Below are 21608 nucleotides of genomic sequence, written 5' to 3'. Positions count from 1 at the left end.
TCCTCCATGGTGGCATAGTGACGCAGTGGTTAGCACTGCTGCCTCACAACTCCAGGGACCCTGGTTCAACTCCAGCCATGAGTCACTATGTGTGTGGAGTTTGCACATTCACCCCGCGTCTGCATGGGTTTCCTCTGGGTGCTCCAGTTTCCTCCCACAGTCCAAAGATGTGCAGGTTAGGTAGATTGGCCATCCTAAATTGGCCTTTAGTGTCTCAAGATGTGTAGATTGGGGGTATTAGCCATGGTAAATATGTGGGATTACTGGAATAGGGCAGGGGGAGAGGGCCTACGCAGGATATAGTGTCAGAGGGTCTGTGCAGATCCGACAGGCCGAATGACCTCTTCTGCACTATAGAGATTCTATGATTCTCTGATTTTTCTCTTCCTACACAGTATAATGAGGCAGCAAACCAGCCAATTAGTAGCAAAAGTGAAGAGCAAGTCTGCCTGATACATTAACCACTGGATTGGGGAGGAGTGAGATAGGGGGTACAGTGGGAACCATGTTGTGGTGATTTTGACACACTGATTCAATACACAACATACTGATAATTGCTAAATATACCTGTGCTGGGCCTCTACCTTGCGCCTATTTTGGGTCTCTACCTGCATTTTTCATGGATCAATCACTTGTTAGACATTGCCAGCATTACTTGTCAAGTTTAATGTAAAAACAATTCTTTTAAGTGCTCTCCTTGCTCTTCTGGTGATTATCATAATTTTATGTACCTCAGTTACTGACTCACTAAACAATTAAACAGATTTTCCACAACTCGCCTTATAAAAATCATTCATAGTTTTGAACCCTGCTTAACCCTCTAGGCATTGTTGAGCTGGACACTAATGTAGGTCAGCAAGCACACAGGTGATGGTGAACAGAACCTGTTCTAAGTTAGGATAGAGACAGAAAAGTTATGGATAAGCTTATGTTCATGGAGGGTGATTAGCCAATAAAAGAATTGGAATGGCTGAATCTGGATGTAATAAAGATATGGTTTAGGATTTCAGCTGAAGATGGGCTGAGGCAGAGGTAGAGGTGAGCATTATTGCATCAGGTAAACGGGATCTAGATTGAAGTGCGCTCCAGAAGGAGCAAGTGTAGAGTGGATTTCAGTCTAAGCCAGCAGCCAGGAAGATATTGGTCAGGATTCTTCCAAAAAAGTTCCAAGTGTCGAATCTGTGGGAAAACTGGAATAATTCATGCAGTGGGAGTTCACACTAGAATCGCCCACACTCTGTGCAATGCAGAGGTCACCTGCATGATTATCATGAAATTTCAGGGGTTTCACACTGGATACCAGCAGGTCTCTGCGCATGCACAGTGGCCCCAAGCTGTCAGCCTGCAAGTTGCTGGTCAGCCCAAGAACCCTGCAGTGCTGTCCCCTCCCCCAATTTCCCATGGCCCGATTGCATCCCCCCCATCCATTCACTGTCCTGCCCTGAATAACTCCCCCCTGTCCTGCACTATCCGATCTTCTGCCCTCCCACCCCCATCAGTGAAGATTTCCCCTGCCTCACCACGATGAGACCCCACCTACCCCTGTCTGACCACCCAATCACTGGCCTTCCTCCTGCTCTGACTGGATCCCAATGCAATGTCTCAGTGAGACCCCCTTCCCACCCCCACCGACTGTCACCTATACCCCACCCCTAGGCCCCACCTCAATGAGTCCGCACCGCCATTTTAACATTGTGAGTGCCTTGAGTCCCTTGAGTGAGAGAAAAATTGAAATGTGGTCCCCCATGCGTGTAAAGGTTAGCAACCTGCTGCTTGGCCTCTGACTCTAGCTCAGAGGTGGAGGCTTTTTCAGAGGTTCCTGGGAAACAGAGGAAATTGGCTATTGGAAGTTGAAAATTCCCAGGCATTTTCCCATGAGGTCAGTGTGTGAGATTATTGAGCGTTCCTGTAGCGCATCCTCTTGGATACGTCCACTTTCCAACTTTATGGAGTTTAGAAAGCCTGGATCATTGAGACCCATTCTTGCTGAACCTCAGTGTCAGCTGAGAAAATCTCACCTGCAAAGTCAAGATCCCCAGTTTGGTATATGTGAGAACCACTATTCAACCTGCAGTTGTTAAATTCAAGTAAAGCTAGGTCTCGACAGTAACCAAAGAACTACTGCAAAAACAGATGACATGGAGCTGTTTTTATTGATTTCAAAGAATTGCAATGACAAAAAACATTTTAAATAAAAGCATATAGTTGTGCCAACAGACAGTGAGTTTGTTCCATTCATTTACTTAATTTTACTCTTTGCAGACATAACTCATTTTTGAAGTATTTAGTACCATAGACTCAAGTTATATTGAGTCTACAGTACAGAAACAGGGCATTTGAACCAATTCTCCTGTGTTAGCATTTATGCTCCACATGAGGTTCCTCTCACCCCTCTTCGTCAAAGTTCAGCAGCACAGCCTGCTATTAATTTCACCTTCATGTGCAAATCTAGCTTCCCCTTAAATACAGCTATGCTACTGGCCTCAGAACTCCTTGTGGTCTCTCAATCTGCATACTTACCAGTAAATGGGCAAAGAGATTTCTCCTGAATTCCCTACTGCATTTGAGCATCTCATACTTAACAGCCCTAATTCTTGAATCCTCTCCAAGTGGAAACAGCTCTCTGGATCCCCTGTCCAGCCTCTTCATAATTTTAAAGACGTCTTAAGTTGTTCTCAGCCTTCTGCTTTTCAGAGTTAAAAGCTTTTAATGTCCACCTTTCAGTTCTAGTATCTTGATTTTTTTGTACTTTCATGAAACCCTCACATCCTTTTCATAATATGGAGACTGGAACTGTACCCAGTGCTCCAAGCATATATATATGTTTAACATGATATATACATGTTTAACATGACTACCTGCTTTTCAATGCTATCTCTCCAGAAATAAACCAAGGGATTGTGTAATTTTAATACACCAATGTCCCTGGTGCTGCCTTTAATATCAAAATTGTGCCACTCATCATCTATATTGATATTCAATTTCTAATAAACCTGCCATGCTGCAAGTTTACTAATATATTCTTGTATATTGTTGCTGTCTTACTTCCTATTAACTATATCACCTAATTTGGTGTCATTCACAAATTCCTAAAGTACATCCAACTCCCAAATCCCAATCAGGTTTGTAACTAGGGAGCAATGATGGTCCCAGAGCCAATTCCCAAAAGACAACTTCCTGCTTTTTGCCAGTCTGTGTAACTGCCCTCAAAGTCCACTTTTGTTTTCTGTTTTGTGGCCACCTTGACATCAATTCTTCTGCCTTTCTGCTGACTCCACATGCACTGATATTTATAATGAGTGTACTATGCATTGAAAAACCATTTGAAAATTCAAATATGTTGCATTAACCTTATTGAGTATTCCTGTTACTTCTTCAAAGAATTCAATGAAATTGTCAAGCTTAACCTTTCCTTCTGAAATCTTTCCGATGGTTCCAGTTTCTATATATTGTTCTATTACATCTTTGATAAAGAGGTAGAATCCCTACAGCACAGAAGGAGGCTATTTAACCCATCAAGCCTGCACCGACAACAATCCCACCCAGGCCCTATCCCCATAACTCCACATATGTTTCCTGCTAACCTCACTGACACTAAGGGACAATTTACTGTGGCCAATCAACCTAACCTGGAGAAGAGAATTCCCAATAATCCCACTGACCCTCCACAGGGCAGCACAGTGGTTAACACTGCTGCCTCACAGCATCAGGGACCCTGTTCGATTTCAGCCTTGGGTGACAGTCTGGAGTTTGCACATTGTCTGTGTGTCTACGTGCGTTTTCTCCAGGTCCTCCCACAGTCCAAAAATATGTGGATTAGGTCAATTGGCCATGTTAAATTGCTCCTTAGTATCAGGGGGACTGGCAAGGTAAATGTGTGGGTTACGGGGATAGAGCTTGGGCGGGATTGTTGTCAATGCAAGCTCAATGGGCTGAATGGCCTCCTTTTGCATTGTAGGGATGCTATGCACATCTTTGGAATGTGGGAGGAAACGGGAGCCCCCAAAGGAAACCCACAGACATGGGGAGAATGTGCAAACTCCACGCGGAGACTTATCCGAGGCCAGAATTGAACCCGGATCCCTGGTGCTGTGAGGCAGCAGTGCTAACCACTGTGCCAATGATACAACACGGAAGGAGGCCATTCAGTCCAACATGCCTGTTGCTTTGAAGGAGATATCCAAAACCGCAGTCTCTCGTTTGTTCCTCCAGTTCTGCAATTGTTTTCTCTTCAAGACTTTATCCAATTCCCTTTTGAAAGTTACCACTGAATCTGCATCCACCACTGTATCCAGTAGTGTAGTCTCAGATCAAACAGTAACGCAGCTGAACTGGCTAGTTAAAACTCAGAGAGACAGAGTGGATTTCTCCTCTAATTGGGGAACTTAGAACCAGGAGGCAAGAAATCTAGAACCAGGAGGCAGAGTTTAAACATCAGGCATCTGACGGAAATGAGGAGGAATTTCTTCTCTCATTGGGGTCACTGGAATTCTTGGGAATTCTCTTCCCCAGAGAGTAGTGGATACTCAATCATCAAATACGTTCGCGGCCGAGTTTTAGGTTGTTAAGCAGTTAAGGCCACAATGTAACCAGCTGTGACCTTATTGAATAGTGGAACAGTTTTGATGGACCGAATGGCCTACTCCTGCTTCTATTTCTCATGACCTTATCTGACATCTTCTTGATGTCTATCACTCCAAACCCCTCCCCCACCCTTCACAGTTCATTAGCCCTTCATTTTTATACTATATTTGCAAAATGATACACTCACTGGGCACTGGTATAAGTGCAGCCTCTTGTTGGTCTGGTTATCACAATGTATTCTACAAACTTCCTCAATGCATTCGGTTCCTAAACATACAGCAGCACAGTGGTTAGCACTGCTGCCTTGGAGCACCAGGGACTTGGGTTTGATTCCTGGCCTGGGTCACTGTCTGTGTGGAGTCTGCACATCCTCCCCATGTCTGCTTGGATTTCCTCCGGCTGCTCCAGTTTCCTCCCACAGTCTGAAAGACGTGTTGGTTAGATGCATTGGCCATGCTAAATTCTCCCTCAGTGTACCCAAACTGGCCCCTGAGTGTGGCGACTAGGGGAATTTCACTGTAACTTCATTGCAGTGTCAATGCAAGCCTGCCTGTGACACTAATAAATAAACTTAAAGTTTAAACTTAATCCAGCCAGCATCAGGGATTCCTTCCACTTTCTGGGGACAGTAGCGCAAGCACCTTTTTTTAATAAACAGAACACACTTTGTGGGGTGGGGCCCACGAATGGTGACAGGCGGCATACGTAACATTGCCCTTTTAAATAACCACTAAATCCCGTGTCCCTGGGGCTGGCGGTGGATGTCGATTGGTTTCAAGTGCTGGTGAGTCTGGTCTGATTAAAGCTACGCCGCAGCTTGTCATTTATACTGGGAGCTTTCAGACTGAAGTGGCGTGTCGCGTTACCACTTTAAGCATTTCATCAGCCTGGGAAGGAACCTCACGCGATCTGTGTACTACATGAATCTCAGAACAGATCACTAAGTCTCTGCCCTGGGGTCACAGTGACAGAAGCGGATTGGGGGCTGTTTGAATGGTACGGTGTGAAATTGAGCTGCCTGTTTGTGCTGGAGGTGAGTGGAACACAGGCTGGATATTCAGATACATTGCCCTCTCTGCTACTTACTGAGGTTTCTTCCCCCCCACCCCCACATCCGTCTATTCCTGGGGACCCAGGAGAAGGAGGCGCTGAGAAGCCGGCAATCTTAACTTGCTTATAAGCAAAGAATTTTTCCAGCAGTGGCTTGTACATTCACATCGAAACCGAGATTGGATGGGCACCAGGAGAGAAAGTTATGTTGTGAATCTACTGTAAAGGCCTGAAGTGACTTGCAAGAGTTCTTCCTTCTCCCAGGCACTGGGAGTGGTGGTGGGGAGCTGTGACAGAGTCCACTTCGGCAGCCACAGAGTGGTTGCTGTGGGAATATGCACCCTTTCAGCACAAGCATGTTGTGGGCAGTGTTGGTGAAGGCTGCAGTCAGCTGGCTGACCAGGACTGCAGGGAGACTAACAGAGACAAGCACAGGGCACTTTTATCAGACCCATCACGGAAGTTCAGGATGCCATCAGTAGAAAAGAACATGCATGGAGGGAGGAATTAGAAATAACTTTTCCAGAGAGTTACCGGTATGTGGCCTCGATCCTGTGTGGTTACAGCATGATGTGGCGATGTTGGGGTAAACACAGTAAGAAGTCTCTCAACACCAGGTTAAAGTCCAATAGGTTTATTTAGTAGCACAAGCCACTAGCTTTCGGAGCACTGCTCCTTCGTCAGGCGAGTCACCTGATGAAGGAGTAGCGCTCTGAAAGCAAGTGGTGTTTGCTACCAAATAAACCTGTTGGACTTTTAACCTGGTATTGTGAGACATCTTACTGTGGTTACAGCATTCAAAGTCACCAGCTGGGGTGGTGGGGTGATGTGAAATAAGGAGAAAAAGCAGGAAAATGGGACCATTTCAAATCACACCCCCTGTAGTTTGGCAGGGACTGATCCATTTTGTTACAATTTCAAAAATCCTTTGCTAATGACAGGGCATCAATGTCATTGGAAGACCTTAATCCTTGTGCATTAACAAACTCTGTGAACAAGATAATTGTGAGATTATTGTCAATCTCCCTGAATGTGGCTCTTACTCTGGACAAAACTAGGATTTGAACGTTTCCTCGTTTTTGATCGTTAGCCCAGTAATCTAATCACAATGCTGCCGTTGCCTGGTACTTGCCTTTTTTCTCCACATTACCACTTAGCTAAAAGTAAAGTTTATTTATTAGTCACATGTAGGCTTGCGTTCACACTGCAATGAAGCTGTTGTGAAAATCCCCCAGTTTCATCCTGGACCATTTTTTGGTTCAGGTGATGAAACCGCAGAATTCGGGCTCTGCGATTCTGTGCTGTGGCCATATCCTCGATTTCTTCTCGCAAAAGGCACCCATTTACAACATATGTAGGCACAGACCAATGTCTGACAAGAAGCATCTCACCTATCAAGTGGCTGCTGATGGGTCAAATGGATCTCATCTGATGCACCATCTGAGGTGAATAAAGATCTGTTTGGACAGATTAGACTATTTGGTGGAAGTGCAAAGTCATGGGATTGGATGGAAGCAAAAACCTGATCCATGAATTGCAGTGTGCCTGTGGGTTTGATGAGCAGGTTGTTGAAATGGTTAGTTCCGTATTATAAGTTAATGTGATACTACATTTTACCAGTTTCTGCCCATTTTGACTATGTATTCAACCATGTGAGCTGAGACAATCTAAGCTGCTGGAGAAAATTGGCTGCCCACCAAAGCTACTTAATGTGATTTCTTTCCATGACAACCATGATGGGTAAGGTCAGCTGTAACAGAAACACTGGAACCCTTTGAGATTCGCAGTGAGGTCAGACTGACCTTGTTTGTTTGGTATACTCTCCTCTTTGTTGCTGCCCTATGCTTCTGGGTCTTCCACAGAGGATACGTACTTGCCCCAACTGATGGAAAGCTATTCAACCTTGCCTGCCTCAGATCCGAGACAAAGGTTCTCATCAGAGTTAGCTTTGTGCTGAAGATGCCACACTAGCATTCCATACTGAGGAACACCGTCAGCAGCAAATGGACAATTTTTCTTATTCCTGTAAAGAGGTTGATTTGATCATCAGCATCGGGAAGACAAATATCATGATTCAACAGGAGATTGTTAGAACTTTAAAAATCCTTTGCTAATGACAGGGCTTCAATATCTTTGGAAATCCTCAATTCTCGTGCATTAACAAATTCTATGAACAAGGTAATTGTGAGATTGACAGTAATCTCCCAGAATGTGGCTTCTACTCTAGACAAAACTGCCATATTGGATTTAATAAGGTCCATCGTATTGATTAACGTGCCACTGGAAGGTTTTTTTTTCCCTTCCACATTCGGTGGTACATAAGGCAGATGTATATCTGTTTCTATAGCTAGTTTTTCATGGAACAGGTCATTGCTAGTCTGTCACCAGAGGCCTTAGCTTGGAAAGCATTGCATCAAGCATGGCTGACCAGGAGCCACTCCCATTCTCACTGCCTATTATTAGCATGTGTTGAAACTTATTTTGCAGGCTGACAGTCACCCTTTTTGGCCACATCGAGTACACCTTCCATGTCCATGAAGACCTGGGGTGGGACTCAGACAGGGAGCTTCTGGCTCGGAGGCAGGAAGGCTAACCAGTGTGCCATGCAGCCTCCTTGATGGATGTTGTTGATGACTTTATGTATCTACACTCTACAGTCACCACCAATCTGTCACATGATGCTGAAAACCGCATGCACATTACAGCTGTTATGTCCAAGCTAAATAAGAACGTGTGGAACAATAGCAGTCTGACTGAGAACACCAAACTAAGTTGAACAAGCCTGAATCTTCAGTTTGTTGCTTGTTGTGAAACATGCCGAATATATACTAGGCAGGAGAAAAGGCCTAGTATGCCCAGGATATACCCAGTTTGTCTTGGGTATATCCTGGGCATCACTTGGCAGGACAAGGTCATGGAATTTACCAATTCAATCAATAGACACTCATTGCTAAACCAGTGATGTCTGTGTTGGCTCATCCATGTGCATCAGGTGGATGACGACTATGTCCAAAGATCATCTTTATGATGAATTGGCCACTGGGTTATGACTTTTCAGGCATCTATACCTCGTGAACACCTTCAGGCAAGATATGAAGAGGGTGAGCATTGACACTGACAATTGGGAAACAGTTGCTGACAGCTGAGACCTCTGGAGCTTAGCTTAGAAGAGGGGCCAGAGAACTGTGCAGCTTCCTCTACAGCAGAAGCTGTCTTGCTAGAGTGGGTGCCTGAGCCACACCAGGTGATGCTTAAAGCAGAGATGATCACTGAGATGCATGTCATAAACTTACAAGACACAACTGTTATGAGTACCCTTTTAAGCAATATTTCCTATCTGCCCCATTAGAATTGAATTCTGATTCTCCAAGTTGTAATTACTGAATAATCTGAATAGTCTTTAATTACATTATGCATCATAATGACATAACTTTGACTATGCCTACTTGGTAATAAAGTAAATGTCATTTTCTACTGCAGGGTTTACAGACAGACTCCCTTGGACCTCATCTCCACTCTATCTTACTTGTCTCCTTTTGAGACATCCTTTGAAACCCACATCTTTGACAAAATCTGTGGCTTTGGTGTCATACTAGGTTTTATAATGTTCCTGTGAAGCCTTAGGCTATATTTATCTGGAATGCAATATTCAGTTTTGATCGCTGCATCACAGCAAAGATGTAGTTTTATTCTAGGAAGATTAGAGAGTTAGAGTAAAATTAAAAAGTTGAGCCAAGGATTGTATACACACTGAGCCATTAATTTCAGGACAAGACTAGGATGAGGAAGAACTAGACTGAAATCTTTTGGAAAGTTCTTTAGCTGAGTTCCCAATTCAAGGAAATGGGATCACCAATTAGTTAATCCTCTGACTTGATTTGAGCCTGTGTGATACTTGACACAAACATCCATCAAAAACTTTCTGCTGTCATGATCTCTACCAGCTGGAAGGACTCATGCAGAAGAATGACAATATTGCTACTTGCAAGTTCCTTTCCAAGATGCACACTCTTCTGCTTTGGAACAAAGTCACTGGGTCAAAAAACAGGAACTCCCTTTCTCTCAGCACTGTAGGTGTACCTACACCAGATAGACTGCAACAGTTCAATAAGGCAGCTCACCACCATCTTCTGAAGGGCTGTTAGGGATAGGGAACAAATGCTGGCCTTGCCAATGATGCTCGCATCTCATGAAAGAAACAAATAGTCCTATTATGGTGTCTCTGGAAAAGTTAGTCATAGCTGTGGTATTATGGCATGAAGATAGCAATTATAAATTGTTAGTAGGCTAAGAACTGAAATTAGAAATGAACAGAGAAGAGGAATATACCACAATCCGACCCAAGGGAGGTCTGATTCTATTTTGAAGGTTGTACATTTTTTTAATATGTGGGAGGTTATACGTTTTCTGTATGTGGGGCACCTATAGTCTTGTCAACCTTTGATCTATTGTCTAGTCAAACTTCCTCTGTGCAGGAAGCTATAGGATTGTAATTTTACATTTTTGTTTGAATTTCTACAGGAATTTGCAAAGCAATATGGCCACACTTGCTGAAACGAAGGCAGTGCTTCGCAGTGCTGATGCAGTGTGTTTCGATGTAGACAGCACAGTGATAAAAGAAGAAGGAATTGATGAACTAGCCAAGTTCTGTGGAGTTGGTGATGCTGTGGCAGAAATGTAAGTATTTATGGCCCTTGCTTTTAATAATGGGAAGTCCATTGTAGTACCATCAGTCAACAGTCCTCACCTATTTTGAGCAATATTTCATTTTCATCCCTTCTAATTTCGACCCTCATTCTCCAAGTTATGGTTGACCAGCAACCTGAGAACACTTAGTAATTATGTTGTAAATCACAATGATGTCTTTGAGTGTGCTCATCTGGTAATAAAGTAGGATGCAGTTGTTCTCTTACAGACTTTGCAGTGAAACAGCCAGCCTATATATCATGTGTATGTATCAAAATGTCAGTTTAGAATTTGCATATTTAGAACAAAAAAAATCAAGTTAATTTGACACTTAATCGCCTGATTTTTGTGATAAGCTACCTGCTTATGTGATGGTGAGAACCTTGGAAAGAGACAGGGCATTCAGTCCATCATAGCTGTACGGACACCCTGAGGGAACTATTCAATCTGTCTTAATCCCTCCTCTTTCACCAAAGGCTTGCTTTTTGTTTTCATTTGCTCATATTTATCCAGTTCTTTTTGGAAATTGCTATTGAAGGAACTTCCTTTTCAAGTACTGTATTCCAGATCCTAACAATTAGCTACATTAAGAATAAAACCTTCTCTGCCTCTTTTGCCAATTATCTAAGAACTGTGTCCTCTGCTATTGACCCCATCCCACTTCCCTTACAGTGAAAACAGTTTCTATCAAAATGGTGTCTAATTTTGTGTCTGTTGCATTCAATCCAGTGAATTATCTGTACATCTTCTCCAAGGCTTGGCATTCTCCATTTTAAAGTGTGATGTCCAGAATTGAGTTTGATCCTGCAGCTGAGGCCTAATCACTGTTTATTTGTATCCTTAAGCTTCTCTTGTCCAGCTATGTTCAATGAATTTTGTATCTGTGGATCAGTAGGTTATTAAAACCAGTCAGTTTACTTTGCCTCTCCTTATTCCTCCTGCATAGAAGCAACGAATTTAAAATTTTTGGCTGCATACACTTATAAATACCTGTAGCGTGTCTCCACAATGTATGCTGGATTCCATCATTGTTGAGGATGACAATGCTTATGGAGTCTCCACCACAGTATAACTTCCTGTATTTCCATACTGGGTATGGTAGGTTCAGAGTTTTGTTGCCACCCCGTGGCTATTTGACTATGTACTTTGCTTTTCATAGAATCCCTACAGTGCAGAAGAAGGCCATTCAGCCCATCAAACCTGCACTGACAACAATCCCAACCAGGCCCGATCCCCATAATCCCACATATTTATCCTGTTAATCCCCCTGACACTAAGGGGCAATTTGATATGGTCAATCCACCTAACCCACACATCTTTGGAGTGTGGGAGGAAACTGGGAGCACCTGGAGGAAACATGCAGATGCTGGGAGAATGTGCAGACTCCACACCTCAGTTGAAAGTGTGCTAGGCCTAGTTCCTGGTCTACTATTTTAGACCCTGTCATCCTGGCCTCTCAACTTGACTGTGATTGAACAATGGGAGAAATTGGGACTATGAAGTTTACGAAATATGACCATATTCAATTCTGATGGTCCGCAGTGCCTTGCGAATGCCTAGTGAAGTCGCTGGTTCTATCCTGTTTGTCCAGCTGAGCACAATACCGCAGAGGATATCATCTTTTGTCAAAGCGCATGGTCACATTCAGTGGCTTTCTCCAATCAACTATTTTTGATATCTACTACAGGACTCGAAATGCAATGGGAGGGGCAGTCCCATTTAAGCAGGCTTTAACGGAACGACTAGCTATAATACGACCTTCACGTGAGCAAGTGAACAAATTAATAACTGATCATCCCCCTTATTTAACAGAGGACATTAAGTAAGTGAACACTGTCTAAATTTTTTAAGTATGATCCTGGTGGGAAGAGTTACCGTAGAAGCAGTGATTGCAACAAGGAAGAAGTTACTTGCATTTATATAGTAAAATTTAAAGAAGCTGAGAAGAACTTTTTATTTCTTGTTTTCTGATGTCAATGCTGTTAGAAATCTTCAGGTACTGAACTGATCCTCTGCATTCTAGGCACCCACATTAAAAAAAAAAGTTCTGAGTGGCTTCAGCATCTCAGCTTGCTGATAAACTGATTAGAAAATTGGATCTTTTTTAAGTTACTATTTTTAGTTTCTAACAGCATACAGATACAAAAGATTAAAAAGTTAGAATTGTACATCACACTTAATCATCTGCTGTTAGAATCCCTACATTGCTAAAGGAAGCCAATCAACCTATCAAATCTGTTCCAACTCACGCTGATGAGTACCTTACCCAGGCAAACCCCCTGCCCCCTGACCCCTGCCATCCTATCCCTGTTATCCCACACATTTACCATGGCTAACTCATCTAACCTACACAACCTGGGACACTAAGGGGCAACTTAGCCAGTGCACCTAACCGGCACATCTTGGGAGGAAATCCACGCAGAGACTGGGGGAACATGCAAACTCCATACAGACAGTGACCCAAAGCTGGAATTGAACTCGGGTTTCTGCTTAGCAAACACCGTTTTTAAAATATTTAGAGAATGAAATGAAGAAACACAGGATGTTGAGTTGCAAGTTGAAATATGAGCAATTTTAAAAAAAAACTAAAGGATTGTAATTATTTTTAAAATCTTATCATTAGCATAATTGGGACACACACATTTTATGAAGCTAAAATTTTTGCAAGGTCAAATTGCTTCTTATTAATCAGATTGCCATTTAAAAATCTAGTTCTGCCGCATTGAAAAAGGCCTAACTTTTCATAGAGCCTTTAATAGAGACGCTTCTAATAGTGGTATGATTGTGGAGCATAGGAAATTCTCCCCTAAGTCTCCCTCAATTTGCTCCTTACTGACTCTGTCAGGGCAGGCGAGAGGTTCTGCAGCTCACTGTGTCATACAGCAGTGAAAAGATAGACTACAAATCCAGGATTTCCATATTAGATTGCATTTGTGCTAAATCCTGAAGTTGCGATCAGTGCCAGAGGGTCATAATGGCGAAGGCTGATGTGATGAAGATATTTTTGAAAGTTGTGTGTCCTTGTTTGTTTGGTTTTGAAAGCGCAACTGTTTCTTTACACTTCTTTTTATTAAAACAGGAACCTGGTTGATCATCTCCAACAACGCGGTGTGCAAATCTTCCTGATATCGGGTGGATTCAGGTGCATAGTGGAACATGTAGCAGAAAAGATAAATGTTCCCTTATCCAATGTGTATGCAAACAAGCTGAAGTTTTACTTCAATGGTAAGGATCACTCTAATGGGAATTGACTGTTTCCAGACCAGAAACTTCTGTTTAGTAAAACTCAAAGGAGAAAGAAATGAAACGGCTGACCAGCAGTAGCAGGGAGCACCACAACAGGGACTGAAAACTGGTGCAAGGATTGGATACTGTCACCTCCATTATCACCGATACTAATCCCTTCACTGCTGCTAATTTTTCAAACTACCTGACATCAACTATTGGATGAACAGACATTTCCTTCATCAAAATACAAGGAAGACGTTGTCTTCGGTGCCTCCTATAAATTCAGTTCTTGAACTATCCCCTCCATCCCTCTCCCTGGCCACTGTCTGACATTAAACCAGTGTTTGAAATGTGGGACTGTTTTTGTCCCTAAGATGAACATCCAAACACACGTTCAAGCCATCACCAAAACATCTACGTAATGTCGCCTGACTCTACCCCATTCAGTTCATTTTGCTTTTTAATTAATTGAAGGGATATGGGCTTCTCTGACTAGGCCAGCATTTCTTGCCCATTCCTAAATGATGGTAAACTTCCTCCTTGAACTGCTGCCTTTCCTGTGGCGTGGATGCACACGCAGAGCTATTAGGAGGAGAGCTCCAAGATTTTGACTCTGTGACAGTGAAGGAACAGCGATATATTTCCAAGTCAGGATAGTGAAGGACTTGGAGAGGAACTTCCAATTGGTGGTGTTCCCAACTATCTGCTGCCTTTGTTTCTAGATGATAGTGGTCGTGGAAGATGCTGTCTAAGGGGCCTTGGTGAATTTCAACAGTAAATCTTGTAGATGGTACACAGTTGCCACCCTTCATTGGTGATGGAGGGAGAGGGCGCTTGTGGATGGGGTACCAATCAAACAGGTTGCTAGGTTGCAGGGAGCTCGGCAGTTACCACTAGCGGGCAGGAGCTCTGAGAGCAGTCCTAAGAGGAAGTGTTCGGAGAGGAACTGATAGCTAAAGATACTTAGTGTGAACAGATTGTCAGACTTCAAATTAAAGTTGAATCATTTTCACCCATAGCGTGATGGGCATCTGGGATTCACTGCCTGCCTAAGTTGAGGCTGAAATGCTCAACTCATTTAAAAGATACCTGGATCTGCGTCTAAAGTACTCTAAACCTGCAAGGCTACGGACTTGGTGCTGGAAAATGGGATTAAAATGAGCAGCTAGTTTTTTTCCTCTTTGGGCTGGTGCAAACACAAAGTGTAGAAAGAGGCTATTCAGCTCAGTAACTTTTCTATGGTTCAAGGAAGTTACTAACAAACAGACCTGGATACTGTGTTGGATGCTTGGGGCAATTCATATACAAAGATTTTTTTCCAGACCTGGAACAGAATCATCCATGACTTTGTGTAACAGCTTTACTGTAGTACACTGACAAGTTGACTTGTTACTCCAGTGATTATCAGTGGCTGCATGGATTGTCTGATCAAACATGTTAACTCTGCGCAATAGAAAGGTTGCAGGCAAAAGGGGTGGGAATGAGGTAAGTGTCTCAGGATCCATGGCACTCAGTCATCAGACTCCCTGAAGGGCTGGAAAATGAGCAGAATCATAGAATCCCTACAGTGCAGAAGGAGGCCATTTGGCCCATCAAGCCTGCACCAACAAACCCAACCAGATCCTATCCCCGTAACCCCATTTACCCTGCTCGTCCCCTGATACTCAGGCAATTTATCATGGCCAATCAACCTAACCTGCGCATCTTTGGACTGTGGGAGGAAACCAGAGCACCTGGAGGAAATCCACGCAAATACAGGGAGAATGTGCAAACTCCACACACTGACCGAAGCCAGGAATTGAACCCAGGTCCCTGGCGCTGTGAGGCAGAAGTGCTAACCATTGTGCCACCGTGCTGCCCTGTGGTAACTAGACCCAATGGTAACTAGGAATTGCAGGGATATTTTCTTCTAACCTTGCAGAAGAAAAATAGGCACTTCCAGTGCAGCCTCTGCAGAAAACCTGAAGGAGTGCACTTAGCATGGAATAGTTACAATGCAGGAGTTCATGCTGTGCAAGCTCTCTGAAAGAGCAATCCACTTACTCATCCTGTCCTTTTTCCGTAACCTTTCATTTCCTTTTAATCACGTATTGATCAAATTTCCTTTTGAAAGCTTTAATTGAATCTGCCTTGCAACCAGTGCATTTTGAATCATAACCACTCAATACATTTTTAAAAAAGCTATTCTTCCGGTCACCTTTAATGTTTCTGACGAAATTCAAATAGGTTGCAAACTTATTATTCGGTGAACAGGAGCAGAATTTGACGCTTTTCCTTAATCTAATTTTATTCATTTGAATTGGAGCAGGTAGTTAGGCTTTCCCTCTGGATTAGGAAGTTTTAACATTTTTACTTTTTACACAATAGGTCATTCATTTACATATGTCACAAATATTTAATTTTTATTAATGTACACACGCATAATCAATGGAAGGCTGAAACTGGACTTTCTGGAATGGTAAACAAATACAAATTTGGATTAATATTGTCATGTATTAGTATATAGTGGAAAAATATTGTTTCTTGTGCAATATACAGACAAAGCATACAGTTCATATATAAGGAGAGGGTGCGTAATGTAATGTTACAGTCATAGCTAGGGTGTAGAGAAGGATCAACTTAATGTGAGGTAGGTCCATTCAAAAGTTTGAAGGCAACAGGGAAGAAGCTGTTCCTGAGCCAATTGGAACATCTTGCACTTGCGCGTGCGCTATGTGTGACCCATGATAAAAACTGTGGTTTTGTCTCACAACAGGCCAACAATAACAAATGGTGGGTCCCAAGTGAAAAAGACAACAGATGTTGGGCTGCAAGTCAATGTGACCAAGTCTGTAGCTAGCTACTTAAATTTCATGTAAATGCAAGCTATGACACTGCATCATGAAGAAGGTGGCAGGGACTGTCAGGGGTGCATAGGATCCTTAATTATGCTGGCTGCTTTTCCAAGGCAGCAGAAAGTGTCGACAGAGGTGGGATGCTGGGTTAAGTGATGGACAGGGCTTTGTTCACCACCATTTGTAGTTTCTTGCGGTCTTGGGCAGAGCAGGAGCCATACCAAGCTGTGATACAACCAGAAAGAATGCTTTCTACGATGCGTCTTCATACTATTCGTGTAAAATAGTACATTTTTTTTAAACTTTTATTCCAATCGAATCAAGTCAAATTAAAGCCATTTCAGAGTCCCAACAAGTCAGGACATTCCTGATCCAAGCTGACAAGACAGGGCTCTCACCTCCTGTCTTGGGCTTGACCTACATGATCCAAGCTGATTGGAGTAGGCATAGCTCCACCTCCAAGGCTTAATCTAATTTGCATCTTAGCCCAAAGGCCCAGATGCCACTTTAAAAAATAGCTTCAAATGAAGCTGAAATGTAACCTAATGACTCAACCAAGTGCAGCATGTCGATACTACACTTGATCTTAGCCAAAAGGCCGAGAAGCGAAAATAGTACACGTTTTTTTTTAAACTTTATTCCAATCCAATCAAGTCAAATTAAACCCAATTCAGAGTCCCAACAAGTTGGGACATTCCCGATCCAAGCTGACAAGACAGGGCTCTCACCTCCTGTCTTGGGCTTGACCTACATGATCCAAGCTGATTGGAGTAGGTGTAGCTCCTCCTCCAGGGCTTGATCTTATTTGCATCTTAGCCCAAAGGCCCAGATGCCGCTTTAAAAAATAGCTTCAAATGAAGCTGAAATGTAACCCAATGACTTCAACCAAGTGCAGCATGTCGATACTACACTTGATCTTAGCCAAAAGGCCGAGAAGCGAAAATAGTACACGTTGTGCAAGCTAAGCAGCTAGCTGTTGACTTGCAGCCCAATATCTGTTGTCTTTTTCACTTGGGACTATTCCATGTGACCACTTGTTATTGTCAGCCTGGTTGTGACGCAAAACTATAGTTTCTATAATGGGTCATACCAGCAGCTAAGAGGAAGTGTGCGTGCGCTGGAGATGTTCAGGGCTCCCATCACATTAGGTGAGGTCAGGAAAGCTAAGGGAAGGAATATGTTTTTAGGGTTAAATGGCACAGATTTTCATGATGTGTGGAATTTGTTCTCTGTCGTCCCACCTCCAAATTGCTACTGAATAAAACTCCCTGATGGAAATGAGGTATATCAGAGTTGATCTTCTTTCATTACAGGCGATTATGCTGGTTTTGACGAATCCCAGCCAACAGCAGAATCTGGTGGGAAAGGCCGGATTATAAGTCTTCTAAAAGAAGAAAGAGGCTTTAAGAAAGTTGTTATGATTGGAGATGGAGCCACAGACTTGGAGGCATGCCCTCCTGCAGTATGTACAGATGGAAAACTTAATTTTGTCACTTGAAAGTTGTAATCTAAACTTATTTAATTTTAATTATAAATTTAACTTTAAGCTTTTCATTCTCTAGTAAGAGAATGAGCTCCAACATTACATTAGACTCTGATTGTTGCTTTTATGTATCAAATAATGCTTTTATAGAAATGCCTAACAAACTATTGGTTTCTGGTCTTAGGATGCATTTATCGGATTTGGTGGGAACGTTGTCCGTCAGCAAGTGAAAGAGAGAGCCCAGTGGTTTGTCATGAGCTTTAAAGAAATATTTGAAGAACTGAAAAAGTAATATTTTGAATAAATTATGTATTTTCTCAAAACACGAGCAGCATGACAAGAAAATTCTCCAGTACATTTTAATGATTTGAACTCTAATTGTTCTTTTTGATCCCTTCTCAGTTAACCTCTGGCGTCTAAGCAGTATCTAGCTGGGTTCAAGGTTGCCATGAGCACAGTTGCCAATGTCGCAAAGATGGGTCTCCAATTCTACATCCTACACAGTAGGAAGACTCCCAACTTGATACCTGGCAATGAAATTATAGAAGTTTCCCATATGGTTGAAAGAATTGAATTTTGCTCAGTGTTGAAGCACAAATCCATGATTGTTATGGTGTCAAGGAAGCTTTATGTATTGTATTCCTCCTCCCTTTCCATATTGCATCTCCAAACTGAGGAGGTAGGCAAAGCCCCAGGCTATAGTCAATCTGATCTTAAGAGGAACACAAGAAAAAGTTTTTAATTGCACTCCTTTTGACCTTTCCTATCATCCTTGGTTATCTAGTAAGCTTGGGTTCCCTTTCTCATCCTCCATCCTCTTTTCAGTTTAGCTGTGCCAAAACGAGAGCCTACCCCATGAGGGCATTCCTTTACCTTTCCAGGCCTTTGTTGGTTTTATGCACTGTAAAATATAAGAAGTGTTTTATCTGAAAAATTTAAATATATTTAAACACAACATTGCTAAGCTGAATTTTGATAACTGTTTTAATTAATTTAAAAACATTTTTGCTCGCAACATCTTGCGGAGTACAGTCCTTTTATTTGCCCCATGGACCTATACTTGAACAAAGCCCTGAAAATCAGATTGAGATGAGCTATGACAGGGACTGTCCATTATGAATTTTTATTAATCAGTTACATGCACTTGAGCAGAAATATCCCTTTATTAGCATAGCTCAAGGAAATAGAATAAAAATTAATTCACATCCAACTGTGACACTTTTTTTTCTACCTTTTTTTATGGTATATATTGCTCAGATGGATAAGTAAACCTTGATTCTCGTTGATGCTAAAGTGAGGCACACTCCAGTCATCTTGAAGTGACTTTGCTGTCTTGATTTTTAAGGATCCTAATGTGTTGTGGATAGTCTGGAGGGATGTCAGAAGTTGCAGCGTGACATAGATAAGATGCAAGTCTGGGTGGAGAAGTAGCATATGGACTTTCAATGCAGATAAATGTGTCGTGGTCCATTTTGGCAGGCCCAATGGGATGAAGGAATACAATATCAAGGGTAGGAGCCTTAGCAGTGTTGAGGAGCAGAAGGACCTTGGGGTCCGTGTCCATAGGTCTCTTAAATTGGCCTCGCGGGTGGAGGATGTGGTCAAGAAGGCATATGGTGTACAGGCCTTCATTAATCGAGGGATTGAGTTTAGGAGGCGGGAGGTAATGCTGCAACTTCATAAGACCCTTGTCAGGCCCCACTTGGAGTACTTTGTGTCATTCTGGTTGCCTCACTACAGGAAGGATGTGGAAGCTATTGAGAGGGTGCAGAGGAGATTTACAAGGATGTCGCCTGGATTGGGAGGCATGCCTTATGAAGACAGGTTGAGGGAGCTAGGTCTCTTCTCCCTGGAGAGATGAAGGTTGAGAGGCAACCTGATAAAGGTTTATAAAATGTTGAGGTATAGATCGGGTAGATTCTCAGAGACCATTTCCCAGGGCTGAAATGGTCGCTACGAGAGGACACAGGTTTAAGGTGCTGGGGAGCAGGTACGGAGGAGATGTCAAGGGTAAGCTATTCACTCAGAGGGTGGTGAGTGAGTGGAATCGGCTGCTGTCGGTGGTGGTAGAGGCGAACTCGCTGGGGTCTTTTAAAAGACTTTTGGATGAGTATGTGGGATTTAACAGGATTGGGAGTTATAAATAGTTCTATGGCCTGGCACGTATGGATACGATCAGTGCAACTTGTGGGCCGAAGGGCCTGTTTGTGCTGCAGTGTTCTATGTTCTAATGTGTAGCCCATCTTAATAATGAAATACAGTTTTTGTGCATGTTGGGTCAATTAGTGGTGGCATTCCTGCAGATGACATGCCTCCCACTTGTTACAAGTCAAGATCAGATCCTTCAAGATGTTCTCTGAAGCTTGCCTGATCTGCATTGTTTTACATTGAATTTGACTAGGATGAGCATGAGAGGTTTCAATTCAAGTGATTCAACTGACGCACAAGGAGCTTTTGTCAAAAACAAAGTTTAAATAAGAATATGGTTGACGTGTAGTAAGACAATTAGCATGAACTTTAACAATTACAAACAAGAAACAACAACCATGGTAATGATAACTCTTAAGGAAATATCTTGGGTTCCAACCAAAGCCAACATCCAATACACAAAACCCTCCAAGTGAACACAGTACAGCATAGGTTAATACCCACTTGTTACAGGCATCCTGCCCCCTGAAGAAACTGTTGAATCTGTTTCCTAAAACACAGCTTCTTTTAGGCAGGATGGCAATAAGCCTCTCCTTCAACTATCTGATAATTTCAGAACCAAACAAAGAAGAATAGGGAGAGAGACTGCTTCAAAAACACTCCCCAAAGTGAAACTGAAAGCTCAAAGGAAAAAACCCCCAACACCTGACTGCCACAAATGAAACTGAAAACCTTACCACCTATCACAGCTTAGATCGACCTCCCTATGACATCACTGAAGCTATAAGCTGCATGTTTACTTTAAAAAAAACTTTAAAGGTACAGTCACATGACAATGATGATCTTAACCAACCCAGCTTAATGTTAATTTTTGCCATATTTCTTTGTTTCCTAGCAACTACTCTTAATGCCCCAGTAGAAAGTTATCACAAATATAACTGATGAGAGAGGCCTTTTGTTCTATTTGGCTAATTCTTTATTGAAACTTTAGGTCCTAACACTACAGCAACTGGCTCTTGAACAACTTTGATTTCACTTCACAATCCTCCCTGGAGGATCATTTTACATGCTAATCATACAAGTTCTTCTAGATATAACTTTAGAACTCACCTTCTCCAATATTATACCAATGTTCCCTAATCCTATTTTTACTCTAGCTTAATGTTTGCTATTAATATATTATTCTGTACCTCTCAGAAAAATGGCACTCGTTGCTATCTTACAGGAATGGAGTGTGACTTTTTCCCCAACCTGTTGTAACTTAGACCCCATCAAGATGAACTGCAAGCCTAGATTTAGTACCTCTTATTTGAACTAATTCTAACTGATGGCCATGCAAGTTCACATCACCTTTGGCTGAAAGAGAATGGATAGAAAAAGTGATGTGAAAGAGATTAAACTCTACTCTAAGAGGAGTGAAGGAAATCTACAAACACTTAAGATTGTAAACCTTTGTTGCACAGTTCCTTTAACTAATCTTTTCCACACAACCTCAGCAGACTTTGGAGCAACTGATGTTTACTGAAGTGCTTAGCCATGTCACAGTGAATAGGCCCGTTGACCTAAAATGTAGTAACACACATGTTGCATATACA

The 21608-nt window shown here is 42.4% G+C and overlaps 1 protein-coding gene and 2 non-coding genes across 5 annotated transcripts; 1 reads left to right on the top strand and 2 right to left on the bottom strand.

Moving 5' to 3' along the window:
• Positions 1–5419: 5419 nt before the first annotated feature.
• Positions 5420–19089, top strand: psph (phosphoserine phosphatase). Of its 3 annotated transcripts, XM_080210579.1 has the most exons (7): positions 5420–5617; positions 10156–10311; positions 12008–12142; positions 13400–13545; positions 17696–17844; positions 18050–18153; positions 18268–19087. In XM_080210579.1, exons 2-7 carry the CDS (start codon positions 10172–10174, stop codon positions 18269–18271), a joined length of 678 nt encoding a protein of 225 aa, XP_080066705.1. In that variant the 5' UTR covers positions 5420–5617; positions 10156–10171; the 3' UTR covers positions 18272–19087. The 3 variants fall into 3 exon arrangements, with proteins under 3 accessions (XP_080066705.1, XP_080066704.1, XP_080066706.1); XM_080210578.1 differs by having other exon boundaries at positions 18050–19088; XM_080210580.1 differs by lacking the exon at positions 5420–5617 and adding an exon at positions 6059–6170 and having other exon boundaries at positions 18050–19089.
• Positions 16802–16992, bottom strand: LOC145357657 (U2 spliceosomal RNA). The gene has a single exon (XR_013889346.1). It is a non-coding gene; the product is annotated as a U2 spliceosomal RNA (small nuclear RNA).
• LOC145357658 (U2 spliceosomal RNA) lies at positions 17132–17323 on the bottom strand. Its single transcript, XR_013889347.1, has one exon. It is a non-coding gene; the product is annotated as a U2 spliceosomal RNA (small nuclear RNA).
• Positions 19090–21608: the final 2519 nt, after the last annotated feature.

Source organism: Carcharhinus amblyrhynchos, chromosome 23 (assembly GCF_965287045.1).
Source record: "Carcharhinus amblyrhynchos chromosome 23, sCarAmb.v2.hapA, whole genome shotgun sequence".
NCBI lineage: Eukaryota > Metazoa > Chordata > Chondrichthyes > Carcharhiniformes > Carcharhinidae > Carcharhinus > Carcharhinus amblyrhynchos.
This window is presented reverse-complemented; position numbering and strand designations above follow the sequence as displayed.